General features: G+C 46.6%; 2 protein-coding genes across 4 annotated transcripts; both read right to left on the bottom strand.

The window, feature by feature from the left end:
• Positions 1–7,617: 7,617 nt before the first annotated feature.
• Positions 7,618–10,933, bottom strand: LOC107326720 (zinc finger protein 263-like). 2 transcript variants are annotated; one of them, XM_088151448.1, is made up of 4 exons: positions 9,901–10,933; positions 9,488–9,617; positions 8,636–8,835; positions 7,618–8,383 (listed from the first exon to the last, which is right to left on the bottom strand). In XM_088151448.1, exons 1-4 carry the CDS (start codon positions 10,312–10,314, stop codon positions 8,183–8,185), a joined length of 945 nt encoding a protein of 314 aa, XP_088007574.1. In that variant the 5' UTR covers positions 10,315–10,933; the 3' UTR covers positions 7,618–8,182. The 2 variants fall into 2 exon arrangements, with proteins under 2 accessions (XP_088007574.1, XP_088007575.1); XM_088151449.1 differs by having other exon boundaries at positions 8,636–8,718.
• A 2,806-nt stretch (positions 10,934–13,739) lies between these two features.
• On the bottom strand, positions 13,740–22,001 carry LOC103050049 (uncharacterized). Of its 2 annotated transcripts, none has more exons than XM_088151235.1 (6): positions 21,487–22,001; positions 20,324–20,811; positions 19,918–20,047; positions 19,064–19,146; positions 17,021–17,165; positions 13,740–16,323 (listed from the first exon to the last, which is right to left on the bottom strand). In XM_088151235.1, exons 1-6 carry the CDS (start codon positions 21,800–21,802, stop codon positions 13,898–13,900), a joined length of 3,588 nt encoding a protein of 1,195 aa, XP_088007361.1. In that variant the 5' UTR covers positions 21,803–22,001; the 3' UTR covers positions 13,740–13,897. The 2 variants fall into 2 exon arrangements, with proteins under 2 accessions (XP_088007361.1, XP_088007362.1); XM_088151236.1 differs by having other exon boundaries at positions 17,021–17,147.
• Positions 22,002–24,085: the final 2,084 nt, after the last annotated feature.

The following is a 24,085-nucleotide window of genomic DNA, read 5'->3' as shown; positions in this document are numbered from 1 at the left end:
ACACATGCAGACAGAGTTATTAAGGAGAGAAAATATTTACTACAGTTTATGCAGATAATAGGGTTGTAATCCAAATAGCTAGCAGAGAGCGCTTGCCTGAAAAATGCCAATTACACTCCAAGAAGCAAGAGAGTAGTCCAAATACATTCCAAGAGTCACAGAATGCCAAATCAGGTTCTCATCTGGTCCAAGAGTGAAGATTTCACAAACAAGAAGCAGGAATAAGAGTCACAAACTGGGATACTGAACAGTTGTTTCCAACAAAGACTGAAAGCAAAGCAGCTACACAGCTGGCTGCAATTACTCATGTCTCATCCTTTGCCTGGCAAGGAATCTCACTGAAGAGCATTGCTCTGTTCACTGCAGCATGCATCTAGACCTGGGGCTTGGGGGTTGTGCCTCATCATCTGACTGCTCCAGCTTAACAGGAGATGCCTGTGGCTGATCAGCCTCAAATGAATCCTGGCTTAATGATTCCTGAGGCTGACAGCCTGAAGCTGACAATCCATAGGCTCAACTGGAGCAACATCATCAGAGTCAGGTTCAGAGTCAGATTCTGAATCTTGGTTCCTAACACTCAGAAGCTAACTAGGGTCAGTCCGGCTTAGTATGGCATTTCATTTGTTTGTTAGTTAACATATGACTGAGTGGCTTCAGACCTACAACCAGTAGTAATGTTAAAAACATGTATGGTGTTTGAAATCCCATGAATGTTGGCTAGTGGGAAATACAAAAACCTTACCAAAATAAGCAAAGATAAGCCACTTTCATAATGCTGCTAAGAAACCTTTATCAATGCTATCCTATTTTGTTATAAACGATCTCACAAGAGAAGATACTGAAGTGTGAATTACTTCTCATAAGTTTGTCTCAACATAGATATTTCATCTAGGTGTTTCTCCACAAGAGCCTTGAGAGGTAGGCTGAAGCTAAGCGTGACTGCTCAGTGACTTGAACCCTAGATTCCCCATTCCATGTTACTTAGAAACAGCACTATTATATTCTACACTGAACACCAGAGCAAAACAGGCTTCATCGAAATGGCACCCAGCATCTTTTCTGATGTTTCTTCTCCTACCTGAGTTGGAGGTTCAACCACTCTTTCAGCTCCACTAGAAAAAGCAGATGATCCTGTAGAAATCAATTGTATTGTTCCATTCCCTGTAAGGGAGGCAAAAGTGGTAGAAGCAGGTTTTCTAAAGGCAATTAATAAAAAGGGGAGAAATTACCCACCAGAAGACCCAGAGAATGAAAGAGCTCAGATCTCTGGGGAAGTTCACAGCCCTTAGAGTGACTTCCGTTACCTGGTGAACTGTCCCAACTTTGATCTTCCTGGGAGATCCCTCTGAAAAGTAGCTCTTGAGAGGAGTTTGAAGGATTCTTCCTTTCCTCAAGGTGGCTTCTGACAGCCTCCAAGGAGGGTCCCTGGATATGATGCATCAGGAGAAGCAAAGAAGGGGATACAAGGGAATAGCACAGGAGAACAGGAGTCTATTGTGTGTCCTCAACTTTGCGGACCATAATATCCAGTGGTGTGGACAGAAAGGGATAATGGAAGAACTGCCTCAAATACATCCTCTGGTATGGGCAGCAGAAGAATTTACATTAAGAAGCAAACACCTTCCATTAGTAACATTAGAAAACTACTGTGGAATCAAAACGCAGGACCCAAAGCAAATAATCAAGGCTGACTGCAGTGTTTATTAGACAGTACGTACTGGAGGGGACCCCACCAAAGGATAGTGAGTGATACCCCTGCGAACAAAAGAGATGCACTGATATTTATACATTTCAGGAAAAAAGGAAAGATGATGCAGGAATGCATAAGTAATAGGTCTCAGGTTACTTCCTGCCCTTCTGCTATCTTTGAAGAAACCAATTGTCTTAGAAGAAACAGGTCAAAAGGAGGGGGCAAATGCCATGATAGATTCATGGGTTGCCATGGAAATGTTCTAAGATTTACAACAAGCTGGTGTGAACTAGGTGATAAGCCAGCTCCAAGGCTGTTGTAAATTTCTTATGTTTCAATTGATTTAAGCACTCCCATTCATCTGAAAACTCATTCAAACTTATTTTCCTCACCATACAAAGACATTTAAGAATGCAAATGTAAGGTTAAGACCCTTTTTGAGCTTCCAAAATGGGCTGGATGCATCCTCCCTGTCCATGAATGGCTTCTTTCATGGTGCAAATAACTTTGTACTCTACTTCCCCTCTGAATTCTACTCTTCTTAGGGACATAAAGCATTTAGGACTGGAATAACCAAAGGCCATTTATCCCTTTGGGAAAGTCCATGCTAATGAAACACAGTGGTTTCGGCCTCCCCTCAGCTGTGGGACTCCCTGGGTGCCTTTGGACTGGTTCTTCTTTCAGCCCAGGCCTCCTTGTGGGACTGTCACTGTTAGAAGAAGAGGAGGAAAGAGGGTGTCCCCACCTGGTGCTCCTGAAGGAAACTGTAAATGTAGAAAAAAGAAATGAGAGACTAAGTAAATCCTTGGGTACCACTTAAAGGCCAAATGTACCTTCAGGTTGTAGAAAGTTGCAAACATTTCAGTCCTCTGGTTCCTGTTTCAGTGCTCTGATGTAAAACAAAATGATTGCTGCATGGCTTCCCTCTGTATATGTAAAATTACGTAATTATGAAACTTCCAAACAAATTCCATGCATTTCTGAGGAATGTTCCCATGTTTTATAGATTCTGGTTTCTGTCCTTTGTTGCTTCATTTAAAGGTAGATCTGCTTTACTAATGCTTTTCTCATATTCCACAGATTTCTATGCATCATTGTCTGCATAGTGTGAATTTTTTGATACTGAATAAGATCTGAACTCATTCCACTTCTTTCCACTACTTTCTAACAGTCTATTCCACTCCTCTCCCCTCACTAAAGGTTCTCCCTCATATTCTTCTGGTTTCTTTCTTTAGTTTTTTTCCTCCATGTATATTAAGTAGGGGCATCATTTGCACTATGCAATAACTGGTCTCAATAATTTACTATATTAACCCTTTAAAATGAGAAATATAGTTAATAATCAGAATATACCAAAACATTTTTAAAAGCTATATTAAGATAAAAACCACAGAGGATCACAATCATGTCAGCAAGATGAGGTTTCTCAAATTTGCAATGCCATGGACCCCTAAAATTTCAAATAGGATTGACCTTTCTCATCACCTTGATATCACAAAATAATACAGTGCCAGTAAAGTGACATTGAAAACCTTGAGAAATGCAGTGGTTTGGGAATTGAACACAGAAAAAAAAATTCCATAAAGGATTCTCTTGAGCTGAATGGTACTTCTTGATGATAAAGGGTTAGAAATATGGTTCTAGTTGCTTTACTCAGAGTACTGAAGACATAAAGAGAAATAGTTTGAACTCTCTCCCTTTTTAAAAAAATACTGTTCATGTGGTATGCTGTTGGATCAATAAAATCATTTTTAAACTAAAGAGGCAACAGGTGCATTCATAAACTCACTGACTGCTCTTCTGCTTTCAGCAGGATTAATGAAATTTTGCATCCAGACATCTACTAAGCTAAACAGGCATATAAACATTTGGGTGAAATTTTCACTAATAAACCACAGCTATGCACATCAGATTATCTCAACAAAGCATCAATAGCTCAAATATTTCACTAGTATTTCAGTCCCAATATTTTCAATACAATAAGAGCTAAAATATTCATATTTTCCCCTGCTTTACTTGCCTATGTCAGCTGTCCACAAAGCCTGGAGCCTGATTCCAGACTCATTTCAGATGTTGCATCTGCCTAAAGCAGCTTCACCAGGCAGAGGTTCTGAGAAGTTTTGGCTGAATGAGAGGAACAATAAATTCTCATGAGCTGGATCTAACTGACTAGGTAACACCTCCAGATTAAGAAATCTATCCTGGGGAGCTCTTTCCATAATCCATACATTTATTCTGTTTCTCCTATGGCCATCCTCCAAAAAAAGAAAGACTGGTCACCTCAACCTCTTTCCACAGGATCCTTAGAATAGATCCTTTTATGGGAGGTAAGGTAGCTCAACAGGCTGACTCTCTTTGTGATCCACAGATTTATACTGTCCCTCCTATGTGAAACTTTCTGGGAAATAAGAAAGTTCCTTGTACTGAAGTTTTTACTACACTTCTTCCACTTATATAGTTTCTCCTTTCATGGAAAGTAAGACTCCAGCTGTGTTCTCTCCCAGACACAGGTTTATGTGGTTTCTCCCATGTGGATCCTTTCATGGGAAGTAAGAGAATTACTCATGCTGAAACTCTTCCTATCCTCCTTGCATTTATAGGATTCTTCTCCCAAGTGGATACTTCCTTCTCAAGCCATTCTCATGTTCTATAAATTATTAGGTTTCTCCCCCACGCATCTCCAATACCTTATTCACAGAAAATAAGGTTCCTACTCCACTTGAAAGAAACAGTTTGGTGTAGCGGTTAAGGCTAGAAACTAGGAGACCATGAGTTCTGGTCCTGCCTTAGCACGAAGCCAGCTGGGTGACCCTGGGGCAGCCACTCTCTCTCAGCCACAGGAAGGAGGCAATGGCAAACCACTTCTGAAAAACCTTGCCAAGAAAATTGCAGGGACTAGTCCAGGCAGTCATCAGGATTCAAAACTACCTCAAAGGCACACACACACATACAAAAAAAAAAATTCAATTGAAGCTCTTCACACACTACATGCATACATGCTATTTCCCTCATAGGGAGTCTTTTAAGAGAAATCAGTTCACCATTCTTGAGTGAAGCTCTGTTTGCAGTCCGTGCCTTTATGTGTTATATCACAGTGGATCCTTCTACAGGAATTAAGGACACTTCAGTCCCTAAACACAATTTTCTCCTATGGAAAGGACCTGCATGGTTGACAGTTCCACCTGAAGTTCTTTCCATATATTATGCATTTATATTTTTTTCCCCTCTGTAGTTCCTGTTATTAGAACTAAGGCTCCTATTTTCACAAAAACTATTTCCACATTCAGAGCATTTCTATGGTTGCTCCCCTGTGTGGACCCTTTTATGGGAAGTAAGGTCACTGCTTGTGCTGAAGCACTTCCCACACTCTATGCATTTATATGGTTTCTCTCCTGTATGGATCCTTTTATGGGAAGTAAGATTACAGCTTGTGCTGAAGCTCTTCCCGCACTCTATGCATTTATATGGTTTCTCTCCTGTATGGATCCTTTTATGAGAAGTAAGGGAACTGTTCATACTGAAGCTCTTTCCACATTCTGTGCATTGAAAAGGTTTCTCTCCTGTGTGGACCCTTTTATGAGAAGTAAGGGAACTGTTCACACTGAAGCTCTTTCCACATTCTATGCATTGAAAGGGTTTCTCTCCCGTGTGGACCCTTTTATGAGAAGAAAGGTCACTGCTTGTGCTGAAGTTCTTCCCACACTCTGTGCATTGATAGGGTTTCTCTCTTGTGTGGACCCTTTTATGAGAAGTAAGGGAACTGTTCATACTGAAGCTTTTTCCACAGTCCATGCATTTATAGGGTTTTTCCCCTGTATGCATAGTTTTATGGGAAGTAAGTTGATTCCTCCACATGAAGTTCTTTCCACATAGCATGCAGGCATATTTTTTCTCTCCCGTATGGATCCTTTTATGACAAGTAAGGGAACTGTTCATACTGAAGCTCTTCCCACACTCTATACATTGATAGGGTTTCTCTCCTGTGTGGACCCTTTTATGGGAAGTAAGGTCACTGCTTGTGCTAAAATTCTTCCCACACTCTATGCACTGATAGGGTTTCTCTCCCGTATGGATCCTCTTATGAGAAATAAGGGAACTGTTCATACAGAAGCTTTTTCCACACTCCATGCACTTATAGGGTTTTTCCCCTGTATGCATCCTTTTATGGGAAGTAAGTTGATTCCTCCACCTGAAATTCTTTCCACACATCATGCATGCATATTTTTTCTCCCCTGTGTGGATTCTGTTATGGGAAGTAAGGGAACCACTATGACTGAAGCTCTTTCCACACTCAATGCATTGATAGGGTTTCTCTACTGTGTGGACCCTTTTATGGGAAGTTAGATGAGTTTTCAATCTGAAGCTCTTCCCACACTCTGTGCACTGATATAGTTTCTCCCCTGTGTGGATACTAATGTGATTAGTAAGGGAGCTGCTTGAAATAAAACTCTTCCCACATTCATTGCACATATAAGGTTTCAATCCTGAGTGGATCCTTTTATGGGAGGTCAGGTGACTGCTGTTGCTGAAGCTCTTTCCACACTCTATGCATTGATAAGGTTTCTCTCCTGTGTGGACCCTTTTATGGGAAGTAAGAGAACCACTATGACTGAAGCTCTTTCCACACTCTACGCACTGATAGGGTTTCTCTCCAGTGTGGATCCTTTTATGAAAAGTAAAGGAACTATTCATACTAAAGCTTTTTCCACAGTCCATGCATTTATAGGGTTTTTCCCCTGAATGTATCCTTTTATGGGACGTCAGGTGATTGCTGTTGCTGAAGCTCTTTCCACATTCTGTACATTTATAGGGTTTCTCTCCTGTGTGGACCCTTTTATGCGAAGTAAGAGAACCACTATGACTGAAGCTCTTTCCACACTCTACGCACTGATAGGGTTTCTCTCCGGTATGGATCCTTTTATGCAGAGTAAAGGAACTGTTCATACTGAAGCTTTTTCCACAGTCCATGCATTTATAGGGTTTTTCCCCTGAATGCATCCTTTTATGGGAAGTAAGGGAACCACTATGACTGAAACTCTTTCCACACTCCAGGCATTTATAGGGTTTCTCGCCTGTGTGGACCCTTCTATGGGAAGTAAGCTCACTGCTTGTGCTGAAGTTCTTCCCACACTCTATGCATTTATAGGGTTTCTCTCCTGTATGGATTCTTTTATGAAAAGTAAAGGAACTGTTCATACTGAAGCTTTTCCCACAGTCCATACATTTAAAGGGTTTCTCCCCTGAATGGATCCTGTTATGGGAAGTAAGGGAACCACTGTGACTAAAGCTCTTTCCACACTCAGTGCATTTATAGGGTTTCTCTCCTGTATGGACCCTTTTATGGGAAGTAAGCTCACTGCTTGTGGTGAAGCTTTTCCCACACTCTGTGCAGTGATAGGGTTTCTCTCCTGTATGGATCCTTTTATGAAAAATAAGGGAACTGTTCATACGGAAGCTTTTTCCACAATCTATGCATTTATAGGGCTTTTCCCCTGAATGGATCCTTTTATGGGAGGTTAGATTACCTCTCCACCTAAAGCTCTTTCCACAGTCCACACATTTATAGGGCTTCTCCCTTCCATGGATCATTTTATGGGGAATAATGTTACTGTTATTGCTGAAGTTCTTTCCAATTTTGCACTGGTTACTGAAATTGGATTTTGCTGGGAGTATTTTTCCACTTCCTCGATACTTTCCCATACTTCTTTCTTTGCAATCACGTTGGGTCAGGAAGTGATCCATTTCCACATATTCAAGAGTGGATTTTTCTCTCCAGTTGTAAGATTGGTTTTTCTCATATCGTCTCCTTTCCCACTTATTTGCAGAAGTCTCTTCTGGTATTTCAGTTTTGATTATTTCTGATGGCACTACACTTGGCTCTTGGCAATTTTCATTCACCTGCTCATCAACTGCTTGAGGGAGAGGAAAAAGAAATCAGAAAACTCTACAACATACAGTTTGCCACCCCATGCCATTCCCTAGCCTGTATCTATTCCTGGGCATCTGCAGGGGGAGCAAGAGGGGAAATGACAGCATGAATGCTATTTATTAATTGAAAAGATTGGCATGGCTGCTCATCTCATGTGATTCTTAGTGGTTAACAACAATTGAAAACAAGAACATAATGCAAAATAACAACAAGCAATGCGATGTTTTAACATCATACGCACTTCTGTCAGATACAATGCACATAAGTTGTATCCATTCCATAACATATACATAATTGCAACATCATTCTAAGAGGAAATATGGTGCTGATCAGGACAAGTGAAATAAGCAAGAGCATCCCTTCCCTAAATATCTTCCCAGTAGCTCTGCAGTATTGACACAGGCCCCAAAGACGATCCCAAGACTGCTTGTCAACCCTTTCCAGACTGATCTCTTTCTTCTAAATGAAACTGTGGTACTTAGAAGACTACAGACATGGACTGGAATTAATGTAAGAGGGAAAGAGAAAAGAGATGAAATCATTTAAAGACCCGCACAAACCTCCTAAACTGTAAATAACAGAAAACAGTCTAGTGACTCCTCACTCTGACTTAATTTTCCTCCAGAGGAACCCTTACCTAAGGAGGCCACGCTCCTAGACGTCTCCAACATGACTTCTCGGTGCAGGGCTTTTTGGCTGGAATCCAGCAGCGACCACTCTTCACTGGTGAAATGAACGGCTACCTCCTCAAACAACACAGGACCCTGAACAAGGAAGAATCCCTATTAGCAGACTTAAGATTCTTTTGAGTCCAGCAGTATGTAACCACAAAAGAAATGAATACATTTCCAAAACAGTCTTGATAAGTAAGCTGAGTATGACTGATCACTAACTTGAATTCTAATTTCCCTGTCCCGTGTCGCTCAGGAACAGCAGTATCATACACTGAGGCCCCAAATGTAACCGGAGGTCTCCAACTGCTGCCCCATATTAGCCCCTGATCTTTTCCTTCCTACCTGAGCTGCAGGTCCAGCCACTGTTTCAGCTCCACCAGTACAAGGAGATGATCCTATGAATAACAGTGACTCCATTTTGTTCCCTGGGAAGGAGAGAGATGTGATGGAGGAAGGCTTGTGGTTGTCACTGGAAATGGAGCTGACAGGAAAGGGAAAAACTCCATCTTTTCTATCTTGAAGGTACAACTTAAGACTTCTTCCTGTCCAGCGAAGGAAATTCCCTCTGTCAGTCCTACCCTCTGCCTTTAGTAGCCTTCCATGCGCTCCATCTTGGGAGCCAAGAACAAAAGTAGAAGAGGGGAACACAGCCCCACCACGCACTGGGAAACAAACCCCAATTGGACCTCTCTCCTAGCCTTTTGGGCAGGAATGAGCCAAGAAGGATACGCTTGGCAACCAAAGCATTTGCTCAACCACAGTACTTAAGTTCCATGTGGATGGGCAACCAATGAAATTCTGTCACCCCAGGAACATGCCTACAAGGACAGATGGTGTCAGAGATGGTCCAGCAGGGATATGTGTGAGAATTCAGTAGAAATTATCTATCAAGAAAGGCCAAAGACAGGTTGCTCCCCTCCCCATCTCTGAGAACAAAGAGAAGTATTTCAGGATGGAGCAGTCAGAATGTAACCCAGGGCATTCCCCAGAAGAAGTCTGTCTTCTGCAAACTGGCAATTTGAAGGGAGGGACTTCCTTCATGGGACTTAAGCCTTCTAGCTTGAAGATGGATAGTTAAGTCTTTCTTCTTGGGCCACCTTCTAGTAACGATTAAAGATGAGAAGATACAGAGAATTAAGAATAACTAGAATCTTTCTGGAAAACCTCCAACCATCCAGAAGGATCTTCTCTTACCTAATGAGGTATCCTGACATTGACCTTCCTCTTTGGAGATCCCTCTGAAACACAGCTCCTGAGAGGGCTTTGCGGGATCCACCCTTTCCTTAGAACAAACAGTGGCCACCTCCAGGAAGGGCCTCAGAACCTGAAATATAGGCGAAGAAGAGGAGTTAAGAGAACAGAACAAAAGAGAAACTGGATTTTCAATTTTTGCTCACAACATTGCAAGCCCTCTTTGTCCATCAGTGGGAATGAAAGAATTGCTCCCAAGACATCCTCTGGAAAAACACAGGAACAATTTCTCTAATGAACTTCTCTAAACATCATGTTGTATTATGAGTTGCAAAAACTCCCTTAGGAAAAGATATAAGAATTTAATATAAGCACATTAACACCCCTTTATATTTCCCAAAATGAGTGTCTCTCACCTGATGCTCTTCCTGCTCCTTCTCTTCTGCCCAGCTCAGGAGGAAGCCTTCGGCCAGGGCCACCGCCTGGGAGCTGGTCTCCACTCGGCACTCCTGCACCCAACGCTGCATCTCCGTGGGCAGGACAGCCAGAAACTGCTCCAAGATCACCCGGTCTAACATCTGGGCCTTGGTGTGTTTCTCTGGCTGCAGCCACCCCCAGCAAAGGCGGTGAAGGCGGCTGCAAAGCTCTCGCGGCCCCTCGGCCTCCTGAAAGGGACTGTTCCTGAAGCGCCAGTGCTGGATCTCAGAGCTGAGGGCTTCCTCCTCCAGGACCCTCTGCCCGGTTCCTGCCCAGACCTCCCCACAGCTCCCGGGCTGAGCAGCAGCACGGCCTTTTCCCACTCCCTCGCACGCTGGCTGGTTTGCGTCCATGTTCGGTCCGTTCCCTGACACAGATCCAGAAGGGGCCTGCGGATCACCTGGGCCTCCAAAGGTCTTTTCAGTCCTAGGATCTGCATGAACTGCACAGAGAGCCCGGGAGAAGTTTTGAAGCCATTCAGCTCTCAAGTGGCCTCCAGCTTTGGCATCTGAGGTGGAAAGGAAAGCAAACTTCAGCAATTACACAGATTGTTCTCACTTAGTAACTGATTGCTTCATCAAAATCAAGGCAAAGTAACAGTTTGGAGGGGTGACAAATCAAGAGATGTTTCAGGCTCAGTGCAACGGCTGTCCCTCCCTTCCTCCTATAATCTCTGGCCCCCCTGCCCTCATTTTGGGGAGGGTCTTCTGCAGAGGTGCAGCTCAGCTCCACTGGCAGCAGAAAAACTCTTGGGGGTCCTTCCAGCACTGCCATCAAATACATTTGAGGCACAGAATTGGACCTTTCCAAGCCCCCCCCAAAAGGTTGAAATGGGAACTTTTGGAGAGGGTGGAAGAGTGCCAGGCAGGAAATCCCCTTTCCCAGATTTTCTTTTGCTACAAATGGTGGGAAGCAAACCTGGTTTATGCACAATGTGAGCACGCTGTATCTTTAGGCTTCCTACCCTCCCTCCCCCCCCCAGGGTGGGACCTCTTGCATATACAGGCCAGGAGCAAGAATGGGGGGGTCTCCCCCTCCCTCCAAGCCTTGGGATTTGGAGTCCAGCAAACCGTTTCGGGGAATCCTGGGTCCCGCCCTCTCGCCACCGGCTCCTGGGCTGCTTGGAGGTGAGCCGCGCTCTCCCCCTCCCGCTGCAGGAAACGCCCGGGGAGGCTCTACCTATGGATGGGAGAGAGGTAGGGCCCCCTCCAGGGAAGGCTCTGACCCCCTCCTGCCCGCCCGCCCCCCAGATTGCCAGGGCGCAACTCACAGCCGGTCCTCCCGAGCCAGGCAGTCGGGGCGGAGCATGCGCAGTGGCGCTCGGTGGCGAGGAGAGCGCCCCCTGGCGGGGCCTGCGGGCCGCGCCAAGGCCTCTGAAACGGGACGGCGTGGGCCCCTCAGAGGCCATCCAGCCCGACCCCCGCTCAGGGCGTGGACTGCTGGGCCTCGGCCAGACGGCCCTCCTGCCTGCCTGCCTGCCTGCCTGCCTGCCTGCAGGCCTCTCCTGCGAGGGAGCTCCCCTTCCCTCGGCTGAACCCTCGTCTGGTCAGGACATTCCTCCTCCGAAGTTGCTTCTTGGACTTTTAATCTACTCCTGCAGGGAGATTAAATATTTCCCCTCGAGGTTTCCTGGGCCATTTCCTCAGCCCCGTTCACGGGCCAGGCGCCCTCTGAGTGCAGAGAGATCCGCCGTTTGCGCATCAGTGGAAGCCACTCGGAGATCCTCCAGAGCCTCATTGTGCAAACGCGCAACCTGCAAAACCCGCGGGCAGCGCCGGGCCTCGGGGGGGGCCTGGAGGGGACCTCGGAGCCCGCCCAGGCCCACCCCGCTCCGGGCAGGACGCGCGGGGCAGATCGGCCTCCGCCAGGCGGCAGCGGGCGGGCGCTGCCCGGACCGCCGCCTCTTTCCCCTTCGGGGCGCGCCTTTTGCCCGAGGGTCCCCCAGATGCTGCCACCGGTCCTAATGGCCACGTTCAATCCGCGAGATGTGCTTCTGGCTGCACGTGAGGATACGTCAAGGCGGGCAGAGACGTTTCTCCCACCCCTCGACCCCGGAGACCGAGGGGTTACAGCGAGCGAGCGAGCGCCGAGTCCTAGAGCGGCCAGGCGTCGGGCGCCGCCCCGCCTCCCTCCCGGCCGCGGCCCCGAGGGCGCGCGCATGCCCAGTGCCCCTCCGCCGTGGCCCCGCAGGCTCTGGGCGGCGGGCGTCCTGGGGTGGTGGGGGGGGGGGATGGCGGGGCGCGGGATGGGCTGCTGGGGGCGGGGCGCCGAGCCCGCTGGCCCCGTGACCCTGGCGAGCCAATGGCGGGCGAGGAGCGCCTGTCAGGTTTGGGCGGGAAGGGAGCCGCCGCGTCGGGCGGCCCGCTCCTCTGCCGGGCGCCTCAGCCTTGGCTCTCCCTCAGACGAAGCCGCCATGTGGCGGAGCAGTGAGAGGGTCGGCCTGGACTGGGAGACCCGGCTGCGGCCTCCCGTTGGCCGCGGGAGCTGCCTGGGCGCCTTCGGCTGCTTCCCCGCTCGGCCCAGGCCTCTCCGCAGGGCTCCGGCCGTGGGAAGAGGAGGAGGGCAGAGGGAGCCCCCGCCTGGCGCTCCCCGCGGAAACCGCAGATGTAAGAAGGAAACGACTGACTAAGCAAATCCTTGGCGGCCGCTCAAAGGCCAAACGTGTTATTAACCCTTTAAAATGAGAAATATAATTAATAATCAGGATATACTGAAACGTTTTTTTAAAAGCTGTATTAAGATAAAAAGCACCGAGAGTCACAATCATGTAAGACGAAATTTCTCAAATTTACAATGCCGTAGTCCCCTAAAATTTCAAATAGGATTGACCTTTCTGATCACCTTGATATCATAAAATGATACAGTGGCACTAAAGTGACATTGAAAATCTTGAGAAAGTGGGAATGCAGTGGTTTGGGAATGTAAAACTCACAGAAAAAAAAATCCCATGAAGGTTTCCCTTGAGCTGAATGGTACTGATGATAAAAGGCTTTGGAGGCTTTACTCAGAGAAATGAAGACAGAGAGAGAAATAGCTTGACTGAACTCCCTCCTTTAAAAAAAAATATTGCTCATATGGTTGGATTCATAAAAGCATTTTTAAAGCATAGAGGCAACAGCTACAATCAAACTCACTGGCTACACTTCTGCTTTCAGCTGGGTAAACAAAATGGGCATGTACATATAAACATTTGGGAGAATTTTCACTGATGAACCAGAGCTATGCACATCGGGTTACATGAAAAAAAGAATCAATAGCTTAGATACTTACATACACATTTAGGAAAGGCTGGTATTTTCAATACAGTTAGAGCTAAAATACTCAAATGCACAAAAACATTTTGCTTTGCTTTGCTTACATATGGCAGCTCTCGGACTTCCTTCAGATGTTGCTTCTGCCTAGATAAGGCAGCTTGACCAGGCAGAGGTTTTGAGAGGCTTTGACGTAATGAGTGGGACAATTTAATAAGAGATTCTTGTGAGCCAGACCTAATTGACTAGGCAATACCTCTGGTATTAAGAAATCTATCCTGGGGAGCTCTTTCCATAATCCATACATTTATTCTGTTTCTTCTATGGCGATCCTCCAAAAGAAGGACTGGTCATCTCAACCTCTTTCCACAGGATCCTTGTACTTACTGAATCCTTAGAGCAGATCCTTTTATGGGAAATAAGGCAACTCAACAAACTGACTCTCTTTAGGTTCTGTACCTTTATACGGTTTCATATCACAGTGGATCCTTTTATAGGAATTCAGGACACTTCAGTCCCTAAAGGCATCTCCCCATTTTATGGGTCCTTTTATGGGAAGTAAGTTGATTGCTCCACAGGAAGTTCTTTCCACACCATGCATTTATATTTTTTTTCTCCCCTTTGTGGTTCCTGTTATAAGAAGGATCCTGTTCTCACAAAAAATGTTTCCACAACCAGAGCAGTTCTATGGTTTCTCCCCTGTATGGCTCTTTTTATGGGAAGTAAGGTAACAGCTTTTGCTGAAGCTCTTTCCACACTCTATGCATTTAAACGGTTTCTCTCCTGTATGGATCCTTTTATGAGAAGTAAGGGAACTGTTCATACTGAAGCTTTTTCCACAGTCCATGCATTTATAGGGTTTCTCCCCTGTATGAATCCTTTTATGGGAAGTTAGGTGACCTTTCAACCTGAAGCTCTTCCCACAGTCCGTGCATTGATATAGTTTCTCCCCTGTGTGGATACTAATGTGTTTAGTAAGGGAGCTGCTTGAAATAAAACTCTTCCCACATTCATTGCATATATAAGGTTTTAGCCCTGAATGGATCCTTTTATGGCAAGTAAGGGAACTGCTGCTGCTGAAACTCTTTACACACTCCGTGCATTTATAGGGTTTCTCTCCTGTATGGATCCTTTTATGAGAAGTAAGGGAACTGTTCAAACTGAAGCTTTTTCCACATTCTATACATTTATAGGGTTTTTCTCCTGTGTGGATCCTTTTATGGGAAGTTAGATAACTGCTGCTGCTGAAGCTTTTTCCACACTCCAGGCATTTATAGGGTTTCTCTCCTGTGTGGATCCTTTTATGAAAAGTAAAGGAACTGTTCATACTGAAGCTTTTTCCACACTCCAGGCATTTATAAGGTTTTTCCCCTGTGTGGATCCTTTTATGGGAGGTTAGATAACTGCTACTGCTGAAGCTCTTTCCACACTCAATGCATGTATAGGGTTTCTCTCCCATATGGATCCTTTTATGAAAACTAAAGGAACTGTTCAAACTGAAACTTTTTCCACAGTCCATGCATTTATACGGTTTTTCCCCTGTGTGGATCCTTTTATGGGAGGTCAGGTAACTGCTGCTGCTGAAGCTCTTTCCACATTCCAGGCATTTATACGGTTTCTCTCCCATATGGATCCTTTTATGAAAAGTAAAGGAACTGTTCAAACTGAAGCTTTTTCCACAGTCCATGCATTTATAAGGTTTTTCCCCTGTGTGGATCCTTTTATGGGACGTTAGATAACTGCTACTGCTGAAGCTCTTTCCACACTCCATGCATTTATAGGGTTTCTCTCCCATATGGATCCTTTTATGAAAACTAAAGGAACTGTTCAAACTGAAACTTTTTCCACAGTCCATGCATCTATACGGTTTTTCCCCTGTGTGGATCCTTTTATGGGAGGTCAGGTAACTGCTGCTGCTGAAGCTCTTTCCACACTCCAAGCATTGATAGGGTTTCTCTCTCATATGGATCCTTTTATGAAAAGTAAAGGAACTGTTCAAATTGAAGCTTTTTCCACAGTCCCTGCATTTATAGGGTTTTTCCCCTGAATGGATCCTTTTATGGGAGTTCCGGTGATTGCTGTTGCTGAAGCTCTTTCCACACTCCATGCATTGATAGGGTTTCTCTCCTGTATGGACCCTTTTATGGGAACTAAGGGAAGTGTTCATACTGAAGCTTTTTCCACACTCCATGCATTTATAGGGTTTTTCCCCTGTGTGGATCCTTTTATGGGAGGACAGGTAACTGCTACTGCTGAACCTCTTTCCACACTCCAGGCATTGATAGGGTTTCTCTCCTGTGTGAACCCTTTTATGGGAGGTAAGCTCACTGCTTGTGCTGAAGCTCTTCCCACACTCTATGCATTTATAGGGTTTCTCTCCTGTATGGATCCTTTTATGAAAAGTAAAGGAACCATTCATTCTGAAGCTTTTTCCACAGTCCATGCATTTATAGGGTTTTTCTCCTGAATGGATCCTGCTATGGGAAGTAAGGGAACCACTATGACTGAAGCTTTTTCCACATTCCATGCATTTATATGGTTTTTCTCCTGTGTGGACCCTTTTATGGGAAGTAAGGACACTGTTTTTCCTGAAGCTCTTTCCACACTCCATGCATTTATAGGGTTTCTCTCCCGTATGGATCCTTTTATGAGAAATTAGGGAACTGTTCATACTGAAGCTTTTTCCACAGTCCATGCACTTATAGGGTTTTTCCCCTGAATGGATCCTTTTATGGGCGGTTAGATAACCACTCCACCTAAAGCTCTTTCCGCAGTCCAGACATTTATAGGGCTTATGGGAAGTAGTGTTGTTATTATTGCTGAAGCTCTTTCCAATTTTGCAGTGGTTACTGAAATTGTATTTTGCTTGGAGTATTTCCCCACTTTTTCGACACTTTCCCACACTGTTTTCTTTGGAATCACATTGGGTCAGGAAGTGATCCATTTCCACATATTCAAGAGCGGATTTTGGTCTCCAGTTGTAAGATTGGCTTTTCTCATATCTCCTCCTTCCCCAATTATTTGCAGAAGTCTCTTCTGGTATTTCAGTTTTGATTATATTCGATGGCACTACACTTGGTTCATGGTAATTTTCATTCACCTCCTCATCAACTGTTGAAACAGAAGGAAAAGAAATCAGAAAACTCTACAATGTATAGTTTGCCACCCCATGCCATTCCCTAGCCTGCATCTATTCCTGGGCATGTGCAGGGGGAGCAAGAGGGGAAATGACACCATGAATGCTATTTATGAATTGAAAAGATTGGCACGGCTGCTCATCTCATGTGATTCTTGGTGGTTAACAACAACTGAAAACAAGAACATAAGACAAAATAACAACCAATGCAATGCCCTGCAGCCCAGGTCTTGACATCATGATGTGGCATACGCACTTGTGTCACGTGTGATGCACCTAAGTTGCATCCAGTGCCACAACACGCATGTCACTGCAATATCATTGTAAGAGAAAATATAGTGTTGATTAGGACAAGTGACATATGCAAGAACATCCCCTCCCTATTTATCTTCCCAGTAGCTCTGCAGTATTGACACAGGCCCCAAAGAAGATCCCAAGACTGCCTTTTCAGACTGACTGGCCCTTTCCAGACTGACTGGTCACCAGACTGATCTCTTTCTTCTAAATGAAACTGTGGTACTCAGAAGACTGGCTGTGGACTGGAATTAAGGTAAGAGGGAAAGAGAAAAATCATTTTAGCAAGACCTGCACAGATCTCCTAAGCTGTAAATAACGGAAAACCATCTAGTCACTTCCCACTCTGACTTAATTTTCCTCCAAAGGATCCTTCACCTAAAGAGGCCACACTCCTAGACGTCTCCAACATGACTTCTCGATGCAGGGCTTTTTGGCTGGAATCCAGCAGCGACCACTCTTCACTGGTGAAATGAACGGCAACCTCCTCAAAGGACACAGGACCCTGAATGAGGAAGGATCCCTGTTAACAGATTTGAGAAGAATTTGCAAGACCTCCTTTAATCTGCAAATCCTAAAAGCACAATTATAATGCTTGATTGGACATGGACTCAATATGTTACATGATAAAATGGTCAGAGTTCTGAGCCTATAGATGACAGCCAATTAGGGCAGATTTTATCACCTTGATGGATTCTGTTGACCTTCAGTGTCAAGGAAGTGTATTTAGGCAAGCCTCTTGATCAAGGGGCAGATGGGGCCTTAGGCACACCACCATCAGGTTAGTGCCATCGCTGTAATCATTTTGGAAGTCCTTCAAGACCTGGTTATGTCATCAGGCCTGAGTGTCCCAGGAAACCTGAGACATTCTTAGATGACTCCATTGTGGTTGATTTTTTTTACTCTCCACTTGATTTGTATATTTTAAATTTTTTATAGTGTTCATTTCTAATATGACTTTCTATATTTTTATAATGATTATTTTTTATATTTGTTGTTTTATTGATTGTCGTACACCACGCAGAGTCGCTTCTTGTGAGATGGGTGACCATATAAATGTGATTAATAAATAATTTGCAGGAGGTAGTGGGGATTTCTATCTGACATGGTAGCCAAATGGCCTTTGGGGTTCTCTGAAAACCAATCTTGCTCATACTTGGCACGTTCACGAAGATGCTGGGAAGTCTCATCCAGCAATCTGTGGGGATGCCATCAAGATGTAGGTGATACGCAAACCAATTTCTGCTTCTCCTGTGTTTTATTCCATTTCCTCAAGGATAAAGGGTAGAAGCAAACTGTTCCCCGGTGAGGGGGCTGCCACTGGGAATATTATCCCTGGGTCCCATCCCCTGATCTCTCAAGGGGTGGTTTCACACAGCATCCTCTCCATCTAGGCTGTGTAAGACGGCAGGTTCTCCCTGAAGATGATGATCTCGGAGGTAACAAAGCTGTGTATTAATTGTATTCCTGTCTCCTGAAAGATTTCATATTATTAGTTACTGTTAATTGGGCCTCAGAAGGTGGCACCTCCAGGTGCCCTCAAGTAATCTTCCAGGTAGCAGGTTGAGGTTGAGTCAGGTGATGAGGGACCACTAACCCCTTTATCTCTTTCCTAGACAAAACAGTTGAAAAAGCTAGGAAGAGTATATACGAAACCACTTCTGTAAAACCAATATGGATGCAGTTGTTAAAAGCCAAGCTGGAGTCAGGGGTGTCTTCGGTCTTTACCCTTTATTGTAAACCTCCTTATCCTCCAGATAGCTCTGAACTTTTTGAAAAGAAGGAATAACTCTCAGTGTAGATCTTTTATCCCACTGTATTTTTGCAAATTAGGTTGATAGCCTCATTACTGACCTACCAAAAATGATCAAATATGGTAATGTTCCAGAGGAGATCATTGTTTTGCCTGTTAGTTTTGTTTTATTGGTTTTTGTTTTATAGTGTTAACTGCTGGGGGTCATTTTTTGAGTCCAGCAGTATGTAACCAAGAGCCAGTTTGGTGTAGTGGTTACAGGCATCAGGCTAGACACAGGGAGACTGCAAGTTCTAGTCCCACCTTAGATATGAAGCCAACTGGGTGACTTTGGGTCAGTTACTCCCTCTCAGCTCTAGGAAGCAGGCAAGGGCAATACTTGCGAAAAACCTTGCCAAGAAAACTGCAGGGACTGGTCCAGGCAGTCCCCAGGAGTCAAAAAACTGACCCGAAGGCACACGCACACAGTATGTAACCACAAAAGAAATGAATACACTTCCAGAACAGAAACAGGAGAGATAAGCTGAGTGTGACTGATCACTAACCCGAATCCTAAATTCCCTGTCCCGTGTCGCTCAGGAACAGAAGTATCATATACTGAGGCCCCAAATGTAACCGGAGGTCTCCAACTGCTCCCCCATATTAGCCCCTGATCTTTTCCGTCCTACCTGAGCTGGAGGTCCAGCCACTCTTTCAGTTCCACCAGTACAAGGACACAATCTTGTGAATAACAGTGACTCCATTTTGTTCCCTGGGAAGAAGAGAGACGGGATGGAAGAAGCCTTGTGGTTGTCACCAGAAATGGAGCTGACCAGAAAGGGATAAACTCTGTCTTTTCTAGCTTGAAGGCATGACTTAAGACTTCTTCCAGTCCAACAAAGGAAACCTCCGTCTGTCAGTCCTACCCTCTGCCTTTAGTGCTTTCTATAGGCTCCATGCAGAGAGCCAAGAATAAAAGAAGAGAAGACCACAGCCCCACCACACACTGGGAAACAAATTCCAATTGGACCTCTCTCCTAGCCTTTTGGGCAGGAATGAGCAAAGAAGTATACTCTTGCCAACCAAAGCATTCGCTCAACCACAGCACTTAAGTTCCACGTCGATGGGCAACTGATGAAATTCTGGCACCCCAGGAACATGCCTGCAAAGACAAATGGTGTCGGAGATGATCCAGCAGGGATATGCGTAATAATTTACTAGAAAATATCAAGAAAGGCCAAAGACAGATTGCTCCCCTCCCCATCTCTGAGAACAAAGGGAAGTATCTCAGGATGGAGCAGTCAGAATGCAACCCACGGCATTCCCCAGAAGAGGTCAGACTGGAATCATCTGAAGGTTGTGCATGACTGAAGGGAAGGACTTCCTTTGTGGGACTTAAGCCTTCTAGCTTGGAGAGTTAAGTCTTTCTTGTTGGGTCACCTTCTAGTAAGTCCAACGACTAGACATGAGAAGATACAGAGAATTAAGAATAAGTAGAATCTCTCTAGAAAACCTCCAACCCCAAAGAAGAATCTTCCCTTACTTAGTGAGGTGTCCTGATGTTGACCTTCCTCCTTGGAGATGCCTCTGAGACACGACTCCTGAGTGGGATTTGCAGGATCCACCCTTTCCTCAGGACAATTAGTGCTCACTTCCAGGAAGGACCACAGAACCTGAAATACAGGCAAAGAAGAGGAGTTAAGAGAACAGAACATAAGAACTGGATTTTCATTTTTTGCAAGCCCTCTTTGTCCATCAGTGGGGATGGAAGAGGACAATGGGAGAATTGCTCCAAATATTGCCTCTGGAAGAACACAGGAACAATTTCTCTAATGATCTTCTCTAAACATCTTGTTGTATTATTAATTCCAGAAACTCTGTTAGGTAGACATGTAAGAATTCAAGCACATTAAGATCCATTCATATTTCCCAAGATGAGCATCTCTCACCTGGTGCCCTTCCTGCTCCTTCTCTTTGGCCCAGCTCAGGAGGAAGCCTTCAGCCAAGGCCACCGCCTGGGAACTGCTCTCTGCTCGGCACTCCCGCACCCAGCGCTGCATCTCCGTGGGCAGGACAGCCAGAAACTGCTCCAAGATCACTTGGTCTAACATCTGGGCCTTGGTGTGTTTCTCTGGCTGCAGCCACCCCCAGCAAAGGCGGTGAAGGCGGCTGCAAAGCTCTCGCGGCCCCTCGGCCTCCTGAAAGGGACTGTTCCTGAAGCGCCAGTGCTGGATCTCAGAGCTGAGGGCTTCCTCCTCCAGGACCCTCTGCCCGGTTCCTGCCCAGACCTCCCCACAGCTCCCAGGCTGAGCAGCAGCACGGCCCTTTCCCACTCCCTTGCACGCTGGCTGATTTGCGTCCATTTTTGGTCTGCTCTCTGACACAGGTCCAGAAGGGGCCTGTGGATCTCCTGGGCCTCCAAAGGTTTGGAGGGGGGCTGGAATAAAGAGAAGTTTCAGGCTCACTGCAGTGTCTGTCCCTTTCTCCACTTCACTGCCCAGTTGGAGACCAGCCCACATTTTGGGAATAGTCTGATGCAGCTCAGCTCCACCAGCAGCGGAAAAACTCTTGGGGGAATTCCCAGCATAGCCAGCAAAGACATTTGAAGCACAGAATTGGACTTTTCCAACCCCATTCACCCAAAATGTTGCAAAGGGACCATTTGGAAAGGGTGGAGGAGCACCCGGCAGAAAAAAGATGATTTCTGGCTAGAAATGCTAGGTAGCAAACCTGGTTTATGCACAATGTGAGCACGCTGTATCTTTAAGCTTCCTACCCTCCCCCAGCTCTTTCCCTCCCCCCCTCCTTCCCTCCCTCCAGGGTGGGATCTCTTGCATGCACAGGCCAGGAGCAGGAATGGGGGGGGTCTCCCCCTCCCCCCAAGCCTCGGGTTTCGGAGTCCAGCAAACCCTTTCGGGGAACCTTGGGTCCCCCCCTCTCGGCACCAGCTCCGGGGCTGTTTGCAGGGGAGCCGCACTCTCCCCCTCCCTCTGCAAGAAACGGCGGGAGAGGCTCAGCTCACGGGTGGAAGGGGGCAGTTCCCCCCCAGGGAGGCTCTGGGTCGCGGGACCCCCTCCTGCTCAACCCCCAAAGATTCCCGGGCGCAACTCACAGCCGGTCCCCCCGAGCCAGGCAGTCGGGGCGGAGCATGCGCAGTGGCGCTCGGCGGCGAGGAGAGCGCCGCCTAGCGGAACCTGCCGGCAGCGCCCGGTCCTCTGGAGGGGGGGCCTGGAAGGAGACCTCAGAGTCCCCCCGGCCACCCCTGCTCCAGGCAGGACGCGCGGGGGAGATCGACCTCCGCCAGGCGGCACCGGGCAGGCGCAAATGGGAAGGCGCGGGACGTCGCTGCGTATTCCGGGCAAGCCAACGCTTGAAGTCCCCCCTCCTCCAGACCCCCCTCCCGATTCCGCTTCTGGGGCTGGAAGCATCTGGGTCTCCCTTCCCTTGGACGGGTGCTTGTGGGGCGAGATCCATGGGCTCTGCCGGGGTCCCCCTGCTGCTGCTGCTGCTGCTGCTGCTGCTGGTGGGGCGCTGTCCGGATCCCTGAAATCGGAAGGGGGCAGGAGCCCCCCCCCGCAGAGACCCAAAGGCAGGTGGAGCAGGAGACCCCAGGATCGACTTCGAGGAAACCGGCCAAAGCAAGAGAGGCGGAGCCAGCAGGAAGCTCCTCCCCCACCGTTTACCACTCCGCCCACCAAGAGGCGTTCCAGGGAGGGGCGTGGCGCACCCGGCCCCTCCCCCTCCCCCTCTGGAAGACTTTCCCTCAGGCGGTGGAGCGGGAGGGAGGCGGGAAAGGGGAGTCCGGACGGGGGGTGGGAGACGCCAACCCGGCTCAGCCCAGAACGTGAGGAGGAGCCTCCTTTTGCGGCCAGGGAGAGGCGGACGCTCCTCCTCGAGAGGAAACGCCTCAATCCGGGCTCTTTCGAGCTTCTCAAGGACAGGCCCCCAAATCCCCCTCTCTTCTGCCCGTTAATGTGAATTGGGCCCCCCAGAGAAGCTCCTCCTTGGCTCCTCACAACTTGGGCCTCTTCCTTGTAGGTCACACCCCACGCTGGGCACGGCCTTGTCGGGTCCCCTCTTCTCCCTCTGGGGGCCCTCCTCCCCCCACAGTGTCTTCCCCCTCAAAAGTCACTTTCCAGCCCCCCATCAAGACTCCTGGGGACTCCCATCACGTCAAAAACGTCCCTGGTTCAGACAGGAAGGATAAAAGTCTGCAACCCAAAAGGACGACACAAGAGTGACCCCACGGCCACCCTTGGGGGAGCCACCCCTCATTTCAGCGGCTTCTCTGCTGGGAAAACCACACTGGACACCCCCCCCGGAGTCGCTCCGTGGCTGAGGTGGTCTGACTGGAGCGATCCCTGCTTCGGCTGCCACTTCAAGGCCTCGGCCTTGACTCTCCCTCGGATGAAGCCTCCACGTGGTGGAGCAGTGAAAGGGTTGGCCCAGACTAGGAGACTCGGTTCAGGCCTCCCCTCAGCCTTAGGAGCTCCCTGGGTGCCTTTGGTCCGGTTCCCCTCTCAGCCCAGGCCTCCTCACGGGGCTGTCACTGTGGGAAGAAGAGGAGGGAAGAGGGAGTCCCCGCCTGGCGCTCCCCAAGGAAACCGCAAATGTAGAAAAAGAAGTAAATGAGAGACAAAGACTGATCACTGTGGCTTAGTGTGCTGAGAAAGACGGGTTCAGTACACGGACATGTTGCGTATACGTCTCCTCTGAAGGTCCCCACAGGATGACTCTCCGCACTGACTTCCCACACGAGCCGCGTTTAAATAAGGGCTCTTTTCAGTAGGTTCCTGAATGCCCATTAAACCATTTCAAACATCAGTGTGTTGGCAGAAGATGTCCTCAACCACAGTCTCTTCAAAGCTTGAGTGTGGCCCCCAAAGACCCTTCATAATACCATCCTTAAGTTTTAATTTTTAACCTGAAGGGAAAGAGTTGAATAGCTGTCTGGAGAGTAACAAATACATTTAATTAAGTTGACTTACAAAATTAATATATTATTCAATTCTATTCAATGGAAAGGTAAATGTAATTAAATGTAGACTCTGTCCTGGACCTCCCCCACTCCTTAGTGCAAATCCTTCCTACCACTCAAAGGCCAAATGTACCTTAAGTTTGTAGAAAGTTGCAGAACGGTTCAGTTTTCTGGTTCCCGTTTGAGTCCTCTGATGTAAAGTAAGATGATTGCTTCGACTAAAGCACTTTCAATGCTGCATGGTTTCTCTCCATATATGTAAAATTACATAATTATGAAAGTTCGATCAAATCCCACACATTCATAAGGAGGAGCATAATGAATCTTCCCACATTTTATACACTCTGATTTCTCCCTTTGTTGCTTCATTTATAGGTAGATCTGCTTTGCTAATGCTTTTCGCATGTTGCACGGATTTCTATGCACCATCGTCTGCACAGTGTGAATTCTTTGTTACTGAATAAGATCTGAACTCATTCCACTTCTTTCTACCACTTTCTAACAGTCTATTCCACTCCGCTCCCCCCACTAAATGTTCTCCCTCATATTCATCTGGTTTCTTTCTTTAGATTTTTTCTTCCATGTATATTAAGCAGGGGCATCATTTGCACTATGCAGTAACTTATAATTTCCCAATAATTTACTATATTAAATCTCCAAAATGAGAAATATAGTTAATAATCAGGGTATACCCAAAAAATTTTTTAAAGCTGTATTAAGATAAAAAGCACCG

The sequence above is a fragment of the Python bivittatus genome, unplaced genomic scaffold (assembly GCF_059951505.1).
Source record: "Python bivittatus isolate LINGU-HERP-01145 unplaced genomic scaffold, Pbiv_v1 ctg000650_np1212, whole genome shotgun sequence".
Taxonomy (NCBI): domain Eukaryota; kingdom Metazoa; phylum Chordata; class Lepidosauria; order Squamata; family Pythonidae; genus Python; species Python bivittatus.
This window is presented reverse-complemented; position numbering and strand designations above follow the sequence as displayed.

Bases quoted from the DNA above. Each gene is read 5' to 3' on its own strand.
- LOC107326720 (XM_088151448.1), bottom strand. From the start codon at position 10,314: ATGGACGCAAACCAGCCAGCGTGCGAGGGAGTGGGAAAAGGCCGTGCT. The intron at 8,836-9,487 runs GTAAGAGAAGAT...TTCGCTGGACAG, and splicing joins ATGTCAGGATACCTCATTAG to GAAGAAGTCTTAAGTTGTAC. The intron at 8,384-8,635 runs GTAGGAAGGAAA...TTCCTTGTTCAG, and splicing joins TGGCTGGACCTGCAGCTCAG to GGTCCTGTGTTGTTTGAGGA.
- LOC103050049 (XM_088151235.1), bottom strand. From the start codon at position 21,802: ATGCTTCCAGCCCCAGAAGCGGAATCGGGAGGGGGGTCTGGAGGAGGG. The intron at 20,048-20,323 runs GTGAGAGATGCT...CCTGTATTTCAG, and splicing joins AGGAGCAGGAAGGGCACCAG to GTTCTGTGGTCCTTCCTGGA. The intron at 17,166-19,063 runs GTAGGACGGAAA...ATCTGTTAACAG, and splicing joins TGGCTGGACCTCCAGCTCAG to GGATCCTTCCTCATTCAGGG.